The sequence below is a fragment of the Notothenia rossii genome (genome assembly GCF_949606895.1).
Source record: "Notothenia rossii genome assembly, chromosome: 8".
NCBI lineage: Eukaryota > Metazoa > Chordata > Actinopteri > Perciformes > Nototheniidae > Notothenia > Notothenia rossii.
Genome location: NC_136906.1, coordinates 46,224,799 through 46,241,090, shown reverse-complemented (window position 1 = coordinate 46,241,090; position 16,292 = coordinate 46,224,799). Strand labels below are relative to the sequence as shown.

The 16,292-nt window shown below is 42.1% G+C and overlaps 1 protein-coding gene across 1 annotated transcript; it reads right to left on the bottom strand.

The window, feature by feature from the left end:
* Nucleotides 1-3,327: 3,327 nt before the first annotated feature.
* On the bottom strand, nt 3,328-6,100 carry LOC307014016 (general transcription factor II-I repeat domain-containing protein 2B-like). The gene is made up of 2 exons (XM_079641668.1): nt 3,954-6,100; nt 3,328-3,830 (listed from the first exon to the last, which is right to left on the bottom strand). Coding segments are annotated over exons 1-2 (1,068 nt in total). The 5' UTR covers nt 5,021-6,100; the 3' UTR covers nt 3,328-3,829.
* Between the last annotated feature and the right edge of the window lie 10,192 nt (nt 6,101-16,292).

The following is a 16,292-nucleotide window of genomic DNA, read 5'->3' as shown; positions in this document are numbered from 1 at the left end:
CGCACCCCATCAGTAACGTCCTGATGGTATATCTGCACTATATACTACAGACGGTCAACTTGAAAAATCCCTCGCAAATTGTTAACGATGCCGAGCCGCTTTAAAGTACACAAGTAGTTTGAGGAACTTAGCGACGCACAAAGAGGCGACGTGGGGTCTGCGGCTGAAAAGAGAAACCTGAAAGTTAGACATATGAGTTAAATCACTCAGTGAGGTGTTCTGTCAGAGAGAGTGGTGTTTAGTTTACCGCAGCCTGTGACGGCCAATAATAATTAAAATGTCTTCCTTACTGTAAGCAGTTATGAAATACCTGTTTGTGAAAGGTTATTTGTATTCTTTATTGTTCATATAGAACCCACTGCTTTCTGCTCACTGGTGAGTTAGCCTATGAATGAGTGTTAAGCACATCAGGCTGGCAGCTGTATGGGCATTGCTCTATGGTAGCTGTTATTTGCACATTGTTAATCATGAGCAATGCATCCTTACATTGTTTAACTGTGTGGTGTTATACAATTGTACTGTACTCTGGAGAGCTTTTAAAGGTAAAAAAATAAGTGGCATGATGGGATGTGCAGTACCAAATATGTAAAGCACCTTTTTGTTAATGTATGATTTGCTGCATATAAGGAATAAAACAAAAATCCTCTGTCGTACCATATTGAAGTATCATTATTTTTGCATCGTGTTGAATCGCATCGTATCGCCCCGAATCGCATAATGTTGAATCAAATCGTATCGAACTGTATCGCAACAGGGGTGAATCGTATCGTATCGCATCGCCTGGTGTTTCAAATGTATCGTTAATGTATCGTATCGTGGCAATGTATCGAGATGCGCACCGCATCGGCCTCAGTGATGGAGATGCACATCCCTAACACAGACACAACAAATCCAGCACCAGTCACTTTTTACGCTATGGGAAATATTTTGCACTCTCATTTGCACTATGTACATCATCTTTTTTGTATATATCCTGCTTAAAGGTGGGGTAGGTAAGTTTGAGAAACCGGCTCGAGATACACTTGTTATATTCCATGGAATGCTCTTAACATCCCGATAGCAATGAATATCTTAAGTGCTTTGACAAAAAATCCATTCCAAAAATGTCATCTTTAGTAGCCGTAGTACTGTAAAAAGCACGACCAATCATCTGAGCCGGCCTGGCTAAAGTAACTGGATGGCCTACCTGCGTGTCAGCCTTCCATCTTTGCACAAATTTATCTCGTGCCCTCATTGGTCATGTGCGCGTTCGTGTGTGTTGGAGGAAGGGCTCTGTAAGGCAGATTTTTTCCAGTTGTGTATTTTCAAATTCTATTCTAGCGCACTCGAGCTGGTTTCTCCCAAATTACCTACCCCACCTTTAAACGGTTATTTTGTCTTTTTTTGTAATTATTGAGTTTTCTTGTATTTGAATGTGTTATTTTATACCTCTGGACTGTGGGAAACAGCTTTCGATCTTTCTGTGTGTACAAACATGTTTTGAGATTGACAATAAAGTTGACTTTGATGACTGTTAGTCTTTTCATGTATTTTGATTGTTTGATACATTTACCACTCCATTACAACTGAGCAAACCAATATATATCAACTAATAGAGACCATGAGATGCGGTTGAAAGCAACAACTTGTATATTTTCTTTTATAGGTTCTGAAGATCAAGCATTAACTTTCTAAATCAATTTCACATTTCTTCTATGTTTTAATTTGTCTTACATTTTACATTTAAAATACACATTCTTACAGTTTTGCAGATAATGTAGATCTACCATTATGACCACTTTTGTCATAAAATAAATACATTTTTGATGATACATTGCTGTGCTGCTTTTCATGTCACATGATCGAAATGCTTTCATGCGTCACGTCTCTAATGCTGCGTTCACACCGGACGCGATGCGAATATGCGTTTCACTCTAATGCTACGTTCACACCGGACGCGATGCGAATATTCGCTTCGCTCTAATCGCTCGAGTTTCACCCCGACTGCCAGCTGTGTTTACTCGCATCATTCGAACAAGACGCACTGGCTCGGGAGCTACAACTAGACGTTCGGATAGTTTAAAAATCAGCTCCTAAGTTCTAACCCTATCTCCTATTCCTTGACCTCTGAGCGAAACGTCACGGGGTTAAGGGATAGTGGATAGGAGAATTCAAAAGGATTTAGTAGAAGAGACTGCGGTACTTTAGAGAATCCGAATGCACTTTCACTATCCCATGTGTTTATGAAGCGCCAGCGGACGTCATTTTGTGCGTCTGCTGCTGTGGGGAAACTATAGGCGCTTTCACACCGCAGTACTTTTCCCACAAAGGTTCATGAGAACTTAGTTCATCAGAACTCTTTAGTTCTGATGAACTAAGTACAGATCGCGTTCACACCGGAACATAGCCGTGGGAACATGTTTCAAATGGGGGGTGCTGTGGGGATGACACCAGGGCTGGTTCTGACCAATGTGCTGCCCTATAGGCAAGATTTTAGCTGGCAATGAAAAACCTCTACAAAAGACCAATACACTACAAAAAGAGAAACATATTGACATGGTGGACAGCTTATATAAAAAGGCTTCTAATGTATTTAGTATTATAACATGTTTTAATTGGGAGGTGGACTTCACATACTCTAGGGGGGTCTGGGGGTGCCCCCCCGGGAAGATGTTTTTAACATTTTAAAGTAAAATGCTTCAATCTGGTGCACTTTGAGCGCCCAATTACTAGAGACTGATCTAGGGGGTAGAACTCTAAACACCCATATGAGAAAGATCGGTTTGCATTTTATTAATCAAATAAGTATGTGAACATAACCAGTAAACTACCATAGCCAATAACAAATAAATGTAGGCTAACTTATTTTATTTTTGTTGGTCATTCATATCTTATTTTACCAGTTAACATTTATTTATTTATGCATATTTTTAAATCTCTCCAGTTTTAAACGATATTTTTGGTTTACTGTCCTATATTATACATTGGAATGATTTCAAACCTGCTTTTATTTATCCTAATAATTATAAAGGTGTGCCTTGGAAAGATTTGTTTACATAAATTGTGATCAATACTTTTGAGATTCACTGAGATAATTTAGACTAAAGTGAACTATCTAAACCAGGGGTGTCAAACTCATTTTCACCGAGGGCCACATCAGCATAATCGTTGCCCTCAAAGGGCCAGATGTAACTTATAAATGTAACTAAATGCAATGTAACTAAATGCAATGTAAAATAAATGTAACTACTCCTTAATGTTAAATAACTGAATTTATTACTTATTCAAGTTACAAATATTACATATATATTTGCATAGATGTAAAAAATATGTTTGCTTGTTGCTCTGTTATTATAACATAAATCCTTTTAATTTGTCAGGTTATGAAACCCATATTACTCCATCAATCAACGATCAAACTATCCAAGTGAATAAAGAAAAATAACATCAAACACAAGTTATGACATTAACTTTGTTCAAAACTTGAAATAACAAATAACTGTAAAACCAACAATTGTGAGCTGCTAAGAACATGTGTGACAGATGTAGCATTTTACAAAAACAAATGGCTGCACACAGCCTTGCAGGGGGCATACATCCAACTCATGAGAGATGGTTTGATTACAGTAAACACTTGTTTGCAGAAACACATAAAACCTGCAAACACTAAATACATTGCTACACATATAAAGTAGTATATGTAATAAACTCAAAATAACAAAATAAGGGTTGTCTCAGTCCACAACTATATTGGTCAAGTTTTTAGGTTAGTTTTTGATGAGGAGATGCTGCCTGTCCTTGAACACACCATGTGGATCCCCTCTCCACCATCCTCATCCATTGATCATGTTCTGTAAATAACAAACACAAAACAAAATGCAAACACAATCATTACATTGCACATAGTTTAACTATTGTTCTTCTTGGTTGAATTGCATTTTATTATATATTATTAGGTTTTTTCAAATGCTTACCAATGTGTTTTCTGACCAGATGTCTGACACCGTTTTTCCGTGGCCAGTGTGGCAATGTCTGGTTTTAGGTCCTGTGCTGTAGCAATCCGTAGAACAGCGTGGAGGTTGTCGTCAGTGATGCGTGATCTGTGCTTGTTTTTGTTTAGATTCATTATTGAAAACATCTGTTCGCACAGATAGGTGCTCCCAAACATAGACAGAACACGGCCAGCATGAAGTCGAAGCTGTGGCATGAAAGCAGGGGGCAGTAGACGGTAAAAGTCCTGGATTGTAACATCCTGGAACTTTGCTCTCAGGCCACTATCGCTTTGAAGCTCTATTAACTCCATCTGAAGTTGTTGGGGTGCAGTGCACACGTCGGTGGTGAAAGGACTAGCAAAGATGGCAAATCCAGAGTGCTGTGGTCTGAAGTCAGAGAATCGCCGATCAAACTCATTCATCAACAGGCTCAGTTTGGTAGCTAACTGAGCACATGAGAAAGTACCGGGACATGAGGCTGAGATGCTCTGAGAAACAGGAAAGTGGGCAAGATTGTCCTGTTTCACTTGGCACATCCATAGGTCAAGTTTACGCTGGAAAGCCGTGATCATGTCGGACATCTGCGTGATGACTTGTTTGCGTCCCTGCAGCTTCTGATTCAGTTGGGCGAGATGTTCGTTTATGTCACACAACATAGCAAAGTCACACAGCCAGTTTGGATCTGACAGTTCAGACAAGGGTTTTCCTTTACTCTGCATGAAAAGAGCAATGTCTTCCCTAAGCTCAAAAAATCGTTTGAGGACTTTGCTCCTACTCAGCCACCTTACTTCTGTATGGTACGGCACGTCTCCGTGCTCCGAGCCCATCTCCTGCAAGAACAGCTGGAACTGACGATGATTCAGGCCACGCGCCCGAATGAAGTTCACTGTCTTCATGACCGTGGTCACTATATCATCCATCCCCAGCACCTTCCCGCACAAAGCTTCTTGATGGATAATGCAATGATACGTTATCAGAGGCGTGTGACAGTTACTTTCTTGCATCTTCTCCTTCATTAGTCCAACCAAGCCCACTTTTCTTCCACACATTGCAGGTCTGTAGTTAATCCCACCAAGTTTTCCCAGGGCAATGCGTTTTTACTGACGGACTTCTCCACCGCATCAAAAATGTCCCATCCCGTTGTGGTCCCATGCATGGCAGCCACATCCAACAGCTCCTCAGTGACAGAGAGGTCCGACTTCACGCCTCTAATAAAAATAGATAGCTGCGCTGTATCCGTGTTGTCTGTGCTTTCATCAACAGCTAATGAAAAAGCTATGTAGCTGCGTGTCTCTTCGGCCAGCTGTGTTGCCAGGTTTCCTGCTAGTTCCTTAACTCGGTCCGCGATGGTGTTTCTTGATAAACTGACATTTTTAAAAGTCTGTATCTGGTCGGGACACACCTGCTCACAGACCTTCAGCATGCACTGCTTCAAAAACGCTCCCTCTGAAAAAGACTTTGAAGCGCGGGCGATTTCTTCAGCCACAACAAAGCTAGCTTTCACTGCCGCGTTGTTTTTGGTTGTGGCTTTCGCGAACACATTCTGCTGCGATCGCAGTTTGCCTTTTAATTCTTGGGCAATTTGTTGTTTTTCTTGATGGCTAAATTTGGCATACTTACCTCCGTGTTTGGTCTCAAAATGCCGACGTAGATTGTACTCTTTGACAAACGCCACCGCCTCATAACACAAAAGACATACCGGTTTTTCTCCTTGAAGCACAAACATGTATTCGCCTTCCCATCTTTCTTGAAACACCCTTCCATCTGCATCAATTTTTCTCTTCCTGGACATTTTGGGATCATTATTTGTATTTCTCAATTCCACTTGTTGGGAAAATCGCATCGATGTGGAAACACTGCAGTCTAGTGGCGGGATGCCGTCACTTCGCGGGTAACATAATCGGCATGTATTGTGGGAAATGTAGTTTTTGGTCACGGCACGCATTTGACTTATTTATTTTTAGACAATCAGACCTATTAAGAAAAAAAAAAAAATTAAGAAAAATTAAAAAAAAAAAAAAAAAAAAAAAAAAAAATGCAATGTAATGTAATTAAGCTCTCGCGGGCCACATAAAATGACGTGGCGGGCCACATTTGGCCCGCGGGCCTTGAGTTTGACACGTCTGATCTAAACCCTCAGAGTCCTTTACCTCACCGAGCCTCTCAGTCTGACAGGACAGAACTCTCCCTCCACATTATTGTAGAAACAGTTTCTTATATCCGTTAGCGCAACAGAAGCTAACAACAATCCCCGCCGGTACCGGTGCACCCCCTCTCTCTATCTCTCTCACTTTGGCTGTGAGCTGCGGGCTCCCGATAAGCCAACATCCCCCACTTTCATCACTACAGCGCCCATCGTACAGGGCAAATGGAAAATGTAACGGCGGTGAAAAGGGTGTTATCTTTACTTAATTATGAATGTTGTTACATCAAGACTGGAAATTCGTTTTTTTGGTATTATACTTGTATTATATCTTGTAGAAGTGCAGATCCCCTGTCCTCCACCAGGGGGTGCTGCAGCACCCTCAGCACCCCTACTTCCCACGGCCCTGCACCGGAATAAATCCCTGGGGGTGGATTAGGCAAATTAAGCCGCTGACGTCACTTCTTCTTCTTCTGCTTTGGGTTTACTGGCAGGCCGCAAACAACTTCACGGCGTATACTGCCGCCCAAAATCCCCGGCCGGAAGTCCCCGGAGTTGGGGAATCCCAGCAGCTTCTACTGAAGCCTTCCGAGTAAATTGCCAGAACGCGACACCTCCTCATCTCCACTGCTCCCATGTTTTATTTTGTGTTCCCATAAGTTAGTCTCTCTGCGTTTCTGCACTGGGCTAATGCTAATGCTAATAATGCTAATGCAAGGATAATAAAATGGTGGCTTCACAAAACTTTTTTTGAGTTTTACAGGGCGTGGTTTGCAATCCGCCCAGCCAATCAGAAATATAGCTCTTTTCTCAAAAGAGAGCCGCATGAGAGTCCCTGCTCTCTAGCAGGGACGGAAAAGGGGGTAAAAAGGTTCTCATGAACTAATTTTAGTTCCGGCTCTTTTTGGTGTGAACGCGACATTTCGGAACTACATCGGAACTAAAGTGGGAAAAGTACTCTGGTGTGAACGCGGCTTATATATGGAAACTACAGTTTTCTATACAGCGGACTACAACATGGATGTTTAATAAGAACGATGGACTCATCTAGAGATTGCACCGTGCTCTGATGCTGTTGCTTTATGCTTTATGAACAACAGAGAAACATATTCTTCATGACCAAAGATGGAATTGAAATAAAAAAGTGAAACTTATGCTCATCACCCTCTCCCTCCACTCCACATTAATACAAATGATTCCAATACGTATGATTGTATGAACTATGAAAAGATCTTAAAACCAATACAAATTTATTTATTATAAACGTTAGTCTTTAACACATATCACTGTGTATATCACCATTCAAACATAATTAAAAAATTGAACAAACCCCACACAGTTCAGTGAAATGTTGACTTTATTTGATCGTTTCAGTAAAAACTAACGTTCATATTTCTCTTTTTGATTATAATACTGATGAACGTTCAACACAAAGCACTTTGGCAACTTACCACATACGTTTTAAAATGCTTAATAAGCACCGTAACTTTCATGATATAATTTCTCCGTCATAATCGTTTGTGTCCGTGAACGGCCGACTGTTGTGTGACGACAAATGCTGCGGCTGCAAGGCATTGTGGGGCAGCATTTTCTCCTCTCCTTTCGGTTAAGGAGGTCCAGTGGTTCCTAAGCTGAAGGAGGTTATAAAGGAAGTTTGAAACCTCCTTTCCTATCATTCTAGAGAATTCGAACGGCACTTATCATGGCTGCCACTGAGGGACTTCCGGGTAATTTCACTCGGTTAGGAAGGTTCCTAAGCTAAATGGACTATTCGACTGCAGCCTTGGAACGGCACTTAACATGGCTGCCACTGACATACTTCCGGGTCATTTCACTTGGTTAGGAAGGTTCCTAAGCTAAATGGACTATTGGAACGCAACCCTCCTTTCCTATCATTCTAGAGAATTTGAACGGCACTTATCATGGCTGCCACTGAGGGACTTCCGGGTAATTTCACTCGGTTAGGAAGGTTTCTAAGCTAAATGGACTATTCGACTGCAGCCTTAGACATACTTTATTGTCATTTCCACAAGACACAGAGTGTACTATTAAAACGAAATTTCGTTGTACTGGCTTACAGGAACAGGACAATATAAAAACTTGCTAAAATTGTACATATAAATAAATAATAGTGACGTGGTGCTGATAAAATTAAAGATAAAGTGTGTGTTTAAAATATAAAGACTTACTATACAGGACTGTCTCAGAAAATTAGAATATTGTGATAAAGTTCTTTATTTTCTGTAATGCAATTAAAAAAACAAAAATGTCATACATTCTGGATTCATTACAAATCAACTGAAATATTGCAAGCCTTTTATTATTTTAATATTGCTGATTATGGCATACAGCTTAAGAAAACTCAAAAATCCTATCTCAAAAAATTAGAATAGTTCCTCAGACCAAGTTAAAAAAAAAGATTTATAACAGCAAAACACAATCAAACATTTGAAAATGTCCATTAATGCACTCAGTACTTGGTTGGGAATCCTTTTGCACGGATTACTGCATCAATGCGGCGTGGCATGGAGGCAATCAGCCTGTGGCATTGCTGAGGTGTTATGGATGCCCAGGATGCTTCAATAGCGGCCTTTAGCTCATTAGCATTGTTGGGTCTGGTGTCTTTCAGCTTCTTCTTCACAATACCCCACATATTCTCTATGGGGCTCAGGTCAGGGGAATTTGCAGGCCAATCGAGGACAGTAATGCCATGGTCAGTACACCAGTTACTGGTGGTTTTGGCACTGTGGGCAGGTGCCAGATCATGCTGGAAAATGAATTCCTCATCTCCATAGAGCTTTTCAGCAGACGGAAGCATGTAGTGCTCTAAAATCTCTTGGTACACAGCTGCATTTACTCTGGGCTTGATGAAACACAGTGGACCAACACCAGCAGCTGACATGGCTCCCCAAACCATCGCTGACTGTGGGAACTTCACACTGGATTTCAAGCAACTTGGATTTTGCTCCTCTCCAGCCTTTCTCCAGACTCTGGCGCCTTGACTTCCAAATGAAATACAAAACTTGCTTTCGTCTGAAAAGAGGACTTTGGACCACTGTGCAACTGTCCAGTGCTTCTTTTCCTTAGCCCAAGTCAGACGCCTCTTCCGTTGTCTTGAGTTCAGAAGTGGCTTGACCATGGGAATACGGCTATTGTAGCCCATTTCCCGGACACGTCTGTGAACAGTGACTTTTGATACCTGGACTCCAGCTTCAGTCCACTGTCTTTGAAGCTCCCCCAAATTCTGGAAGCGACTCTTCTTCACAATGCTGTTAAGGCTGCGGTCATCTCTCTTGGTTGTGTAGCGTTTCCTGCCACATTTCCCCCTTCCAACAGACTTTTTGTGGATGTGCTTTGAAACTGCACTCTGTGAACAGCTTGCTCTTTGAGAAATTTCTTTTTGTGTCTTACCCTCCTGATGGAGGGTGTCAATGACGGTCCTCTGGACAGCAGTCAGATCAGCAGTCTTCCCCATACTTGTGATTTAGTTTACTGAACCAAGCTGAGTGTTTTTCAAGGCTCAGGAAACCCTTGCAGGTGTTTCGAGTTAATTAGACGATTCAAGTGATTCGTTGAACACCCTACTAGTATACTTTTTCATGATATTCTAATATTTAGAGATAGGATATTTGAGTTTTCTTAAGCTGTATGCCATAATCAGCAATATGAAAATAATAAAAGGCTTGCAATATTTCAGTTGATTTGTAATGAATCCAGAATGTATGACATTTTTGTTTTTTTAATTGCATTACAGAAAATAAAGAACTTTATCACAATATTCTAATTTTCTGAGACAGTCCTGTACATATAAATAAAATATACATACTATATAGAAAATATGTGCGCTTTACACAGCGTAATGTAATCTCTGTGTTACTGGTCTACTTAATATTCAGCAGTCTGATGGAATTGGGGAAAAAGCTATTACAGAATCTGACTGTTGAACATATGAACATATTTTACCGTGATTAAATTGTAATACACGTCTCTAAATGATGCCGACGTAACAACATACTGATACCGGTTAGTCAAAACCATGAATTAATGCTTGACAAGTATGCAGACAAGACGGCGGGCGAAAAACCTTTTAAAATGCTTGTTTTCGGAATGGAGATTGGGTCGACCAGGCTAAGCTAACGTTGTATATATGCTCACTCCACACTCATAACAACGGCCTACAGACATAAATAAACCAGCGACTGTATTCGCCATGACACAGACAGTCTGCGGTTTGTACTTGTTTAGCTTTTGTACAGTTTCTGAACAGAGGAGCTGTGATCTCTGTGTGCTAACGGCTAACAGCTAACGGCTAATATGTTCTGGTTGAACGTCAGTGACGGCAGGCTGAGATCCTCATCGCTGATTGGCTTCCGTGAGAACGTGTCACGTGAATTTGACGCTCGAGTTGAAAAAATGGCACCGTTCAACCGCCTCAATCGCGTGATTCGCGCCGTGTCCACCGCTTCATGCTCGCCGTCGGAGCAAATTTGCGTCTGTCCGCGTCTCTACATTGACTTTACATGTAATAGCGCCACCCCCAAACATCGCATCGAGTCCGCTGTGAATGCAATTTGGACATCATAAACAGCTGTCCCATTTATTTATTTTTCAACTACACAAAAGATGTAGACCTTACTGCTTCTGGCTGCATTGACCCACACATGGGCTGTGTGAAAAACTGACGCTTGTGGGAGCTCTCAGGAAGAAGACAGTGCATTGGTTCTTCAGCGTACTGGGTGGAAACATGTGCCACCTCGTGTGTCGGCGTAATGCAGTGACTCACACACACAGTCAACAGTGGCGAACCGTCAGGGCCTTCAAGGTATTCAGAGAATACCCTGGAACACTCAGATAAAACAAACAAAAAATCGGTTTAATTATATAAATAAAATGTATATAAAATGAATAAATGAGAATCGTATCTGTGTTGTTGATCTGTAATATTACAGTGTTATGTTGATTTGTTTGTCCTTCTCGGACCATGCACTACGCATTTCAGTGGTTTTGTGTTAGAAAAGAAAGCAACCAATCAGATCTTGTTCTGGGTCTCTGGGTAGAATATCCTTCAACCAAGGTATTCTACATCCTTGATAGAATGACCTGGCCGTTGCACTGAATGAGAGCGTACGTTTGGACTGACAGTTTGATCAACCTATCATATATTGATTTGTAGCCAATGGGCGTATTCTTTCAGAGTTCCCCTCGGTTCCAGGGTACTTTAGAAGAACCGCTATTTAACTGGCTCGAGACAGAGTAGGCTTGTTTGAGACAAGCGAGACCTGCGCAGACCTGCGCAGTTGCGATCAACGTCTTGCTAGTGCGTTGCATGATGGTTAGTCATTTTGTCCGACTTGCTCTGGAGGCTCGCCTACATGAGACGTTGAAATCTCGCGGGACAAAGACGCCCGCAGCCTTAAGAGCGAGGCGCGGCGAGGCGCGGCGAGGCGCGGCGAGGCGCGGCGAGGCGCGGCGATGCGGCGCAGTTCCTCTCCACGGGCTGCGGAAGCAAAATGCTTGATGGGAAACGACTCGCTGGTAACTCGAGCTGAGCGCTCATTGGTGTTTTTTACCCTGTGCTGGTGATGAAACTCTCCAATTGGCTCGGCAAAAGTTTGTTGTTGTTTTGTGTCAGTTTTACGTCACCCCTCCCATTAACATTTGTCATCATTGTTTCACAATGTTTATCATCATGAAATTAATATCCATATATTTTAAACTATACTTGCACTGCTTACCGTTTTCATACTTTATATATCTTAGCACACACTGTTCATACTGCTCACTAGTGTTAATTTCGTTGACTAAAACCAGTGGTGTAGTGGGCGTTGGACGTGGGGGAACGCCGTACCCCCACTTATTTGAAGCATGATTTCTTTTTTTAATAGTCTAATACATCTAACATCATTGCCATTGTTATCAGTTGCAAGTGTGTGTTTGTTGTAATAATGATGAAAACATAATAGGCAGATTGTACAGTAATTATAATAAAAACGTAGCTCAAGCAATTATGCAACTTGATTTGAAGCGTGTGTGTGTGAGGGGCAGCACCGTACGTTTGTAGGATGACCAGGTGTCCCTCACTGTGCGGGACTGCATACACATTATTTTTATTATTTGTCCCGCGTCCCACAAATTGAGACTATGTCCCGCATTTGAGTGATAATCGCGCAGAAAGGCCGGATCGGTTCACTGACAGCCGGCACCGCCCTTTATTATTATATTGTCTAAACGGCATCATGTAAGTTGCGCTGACAGGCGACACGGAGGTCCTCTGTTAGCAGATTTAGACTTAAACCTTTTGTCTCCTGCAGCAGAAAGGTGAATAATCTCAGCAGTTCAAGTTTAGCCATTCATCACAGCGTTATTTATTATAGGCACACATCTCAAGAGGCTTGAGGAGAGAGAGAGAAGGGGCGTGACTTCCAACGGTCTTATACCCCAGGTAGTGATATCATCAATCATGTGGTACAGGCTAACCAATGAACACAGTTAGTAGTCGCAGCTACTTACATAGACAATGTGGTACACAGTAATACATGGAGTCATACATACACTATACATGTCTGTATGTTATCTCAACATCCCCCAAGCCCCCTCCGTTGACAATTCACGAGCACGTCCATAGTGTCTCCCGTCCACCCAGTAAAAAAATCCCTACTACACAACTGACTAAAACTATGACGAAATATGTTCGTCAACGACCTCTTTCCATGACGAAAACGAGACGATGACGAGACGGCACCGACGGCAGTAAACAATAACTGCAACGAAATCATCATGCAATATCGTTGACGAAAAGTGACGAGACGAAAATGTAGTTTACTAAATAAAAACTATGCCAAAATCTCTCTTTACTTTAGTTGACGAAAAATGAGGTGACGAAATATTATCAAAGATAACGTTACATTTCTGATAGTCAGTTTTTCTCCCAGCAGTTCCATTTCCGGTGCTGCGGCAGGGCAGCAGGGTTATGGCTAGAAAGGATCCGTCTAGTGTAAAACTCTCACGAGAGTTTGCAAGTCACGTGGCTGAATGTTTACGTTGGGCAGGCAGCCTTTCAGTTACGATCGTTAACATCAGTGGGCCACAGCAAATGATGGTGAGAAGCAGTGGCGGCGCTAGGTGTTGGCTACTTGGGCTCAAGCCCCGGATGTTTTCTGAAAAGCCACGGATGTTTTTTTTAAACGTCTCGGGAGTAATGTACAGTAACGGAGTCCAACAGAGAGGCAGCCGCTGCGGGACAGTAGCCTGCGTACTGCGTAGCCTTCCCTGCCCTGAAGAAGAAGTTATCCTTCCTAGTGCCCAGCGCCATATGGCTCTGCTAGTGCCTGACAAGTTTTAAGCTAATAGCCTATAAAGTTATGGGTATTAGAAAGTTATTTTCATTGAAAAAGGCGCCACAAGCTGCAGCAGCTGCAGTAGTATCAGCAGCTGACAACAATGTCATCACCAGCAGTGAAGAAATGGATGATGTTTCAGGTTTGTGAATCTAATGGTGATATCTGCAGTCTGGCTGACTGAGTAAGAAGTGAAAAAGAGTGATGTAATGTTAATGTTATAGCTAGTAAACATGGAGTAACCACACTAAGTATACCCGTATATGTTAGTATGTATACAGAACATGACTAAAAATTATCCTAAGATGTAACGTTAACCCTTCATACCTCGGTCTACCTTTAAGAAACTAAAATAACATATTCCAATTTTTATATTATTTTGGAATTATACTGGCTCTCGTTTCAGTACACTTAACAACGGAACCATAGCAACGGAACTGACAGGCAACCCTCTGAATCAGACTCCGATTGGCTGTGACTGCATCCACTCAGAAGCTGTGTCCCAATTCAGCGGCCGCATCCTCCTGAGGATGTATTCGGAGACCGCATACGTCATTTCCGCCAAACGAAGGCTGTCCCAATTTAAAAAAAAGACAAGACTCCTCCGAATGCGGCCCGCAAATGCAGCCTTCTTTCCCCAGATTTAGAGGATACATATGATGTACACTCCGCGGTGTACCATATCCCAGGATGCAACGGGTGACGGTGACGAATGAGTTTTAAAAAAAATATATGGCTTGTAACGTCCCATCAACGGCTACAACGGTTTCAGCTGGATTCGTTTTTAAATGTACTCACCCAAAAATGTAGGGGTAACTGCCGGTGACGTACAAGGACATGCTCCGTAGACCGTCTCATTTCGCAGTCCGCGGAGGACACAGCTAGAGTGTCCGATTCAGAAACGTGACTCTTACACTCTTTACGTCACAAATAAAGATGGTGGGTGAGAATAGATCTTTAAAACGATAAGCAATGCGCCAGAATCAAGGTGAGACTATCCGCATCCTTTAAAACTCTACTCACATTCGTTTCACCAAAATAAGTAAACGACTGTATTTGAGTGAGTTAAGGCATTAGTTTGCTTCATTAAAGGGTGTTAATGAATAAGTGTTCTCCAGTTTTGTCCGCTTTAAGTTATTATTAAGTTAGGGTTAATGTTGCTCTCAAAGTGCACCAGATTGATGCTTTTAACTTCAATATTTAAAAAAAAATCTTGCCCTCGGATTCCACTAAAGGAGGCGACGACCCCCCCTAAAAGGATGTTCGGTCGAGCCCCCAGTTGTAAAAAATTGCACTTTACCCCTGCACCCTCCAACAACTCCTGGGCTAAGCCCCGGATCTCCTACAATCCTAAATCTGGCACTGGTGAGAAGCTAAACTATCTATTAATTATGTCAATGACAGGGAGTGTGATTGTTGAAATAGGGTGTTAGCGGTCTTGCTGTTCAAAGAAGAATGACAACACTGTAGATCACCAACACTAGGTTTATTTTTTATTCACAGGCAAGTCAACGTTGTCGCAGTGAAAGTCCCAAGATAGCTCCTGTTGCAATAAAATGTTCCCTTTCAGTGTTTTACTATTATCCTGCTGCATTAATGTGTATGTTGCATCATGTTACTGCTGTAGAGGTTTTTCCGAGCCGCTCCAACAAGAGTTACAACGAGAACGTGACGTCATATTTACACAAGACGGATCCTTTCTAGCCATAACCGGGCAGCAGCTGTGTGTCTGTGCTGCGCGCGGCGGTACATTTGAATTACACCGGGCAGCGGCACACTGTGAACTGTCAGGAAGACTCGGGTCAATCAATCAATCAATGTTTATTTATATAGCCCAATATCACAAATGTTACATTTGTCTCAGTGGACTTCACAGTTTGTACAGAATATCAGTATGACAATACAACACCCTCTGTCCTTAGACCCTCACATCGTACAAGGAAAAACCTCCAGAGAAAACCCACAGTTTAAAGGGAAAAATGGGAGAAACCTCAGGGAGAGCAACAGAGGAGGTAACCCTCTCCCAGGACGGAAAGACGTGCAATAGATGCCGTGTGTAAATTGAAAAGATAATACATTTGCAACATAGGTAGTCCAAATGTTTGGAAATGCATGTGTGTATAATAGGAAGATGAATCCACGAGGATATCCATCCAGGACTTATGATCCAGGACCACAGCCACGACTCAAGATCCAGGACTCGCGATCCATGACACAGGACCGCAGGATCTTCCATGACTCCGGATCCCGGCGTATATAGACACCAAAAATAAAGAAATTTGGGGAAGCTGGGTTAATCGGAACATGAGAGTACACAGGTATAGACAGAGAGAAGGAAGAAGTAAGATGTCCCCCGACAAACTAAGCCTATATCAGCAAAACTAGGGGCTGAATCTAATCAGCCCTAACTATAAGCTTTATCAAAAAGGAAGGTCTTAAGCGCACTCTTAAAAACGGATGGGGTGTCTGCCGCCCGAACACAAACTGGAAGCTGATTCCACAAAAGTGGAGCTTGATAAGAAAAGGCTCTGGCTCCCATTGTATTTTTAGAGACTCTAGGAACAACCAACAACCCTGCATTCTTGGAACGCAATGCCCTAGTAGGACAGTAAGGTATAATGAGTTCTTTAAGGTAAGATGGCGCCTGCCCATTAAGGGCTTTGTAGGCGAGAAGAAGAATTTTAAATTCTATCCTGTGTTCTATAGGGAGCCAGTGTAAGGCAGCCAGAACAGGAGTAATGTGGTCCCTTTTCCTAACTCTGATTAGTACACGAGCTGCAGCATTTTGAATCAGCTGAAGCGACTTGACTGACTTCTTGGTACACCCTGATAATAAGGAGT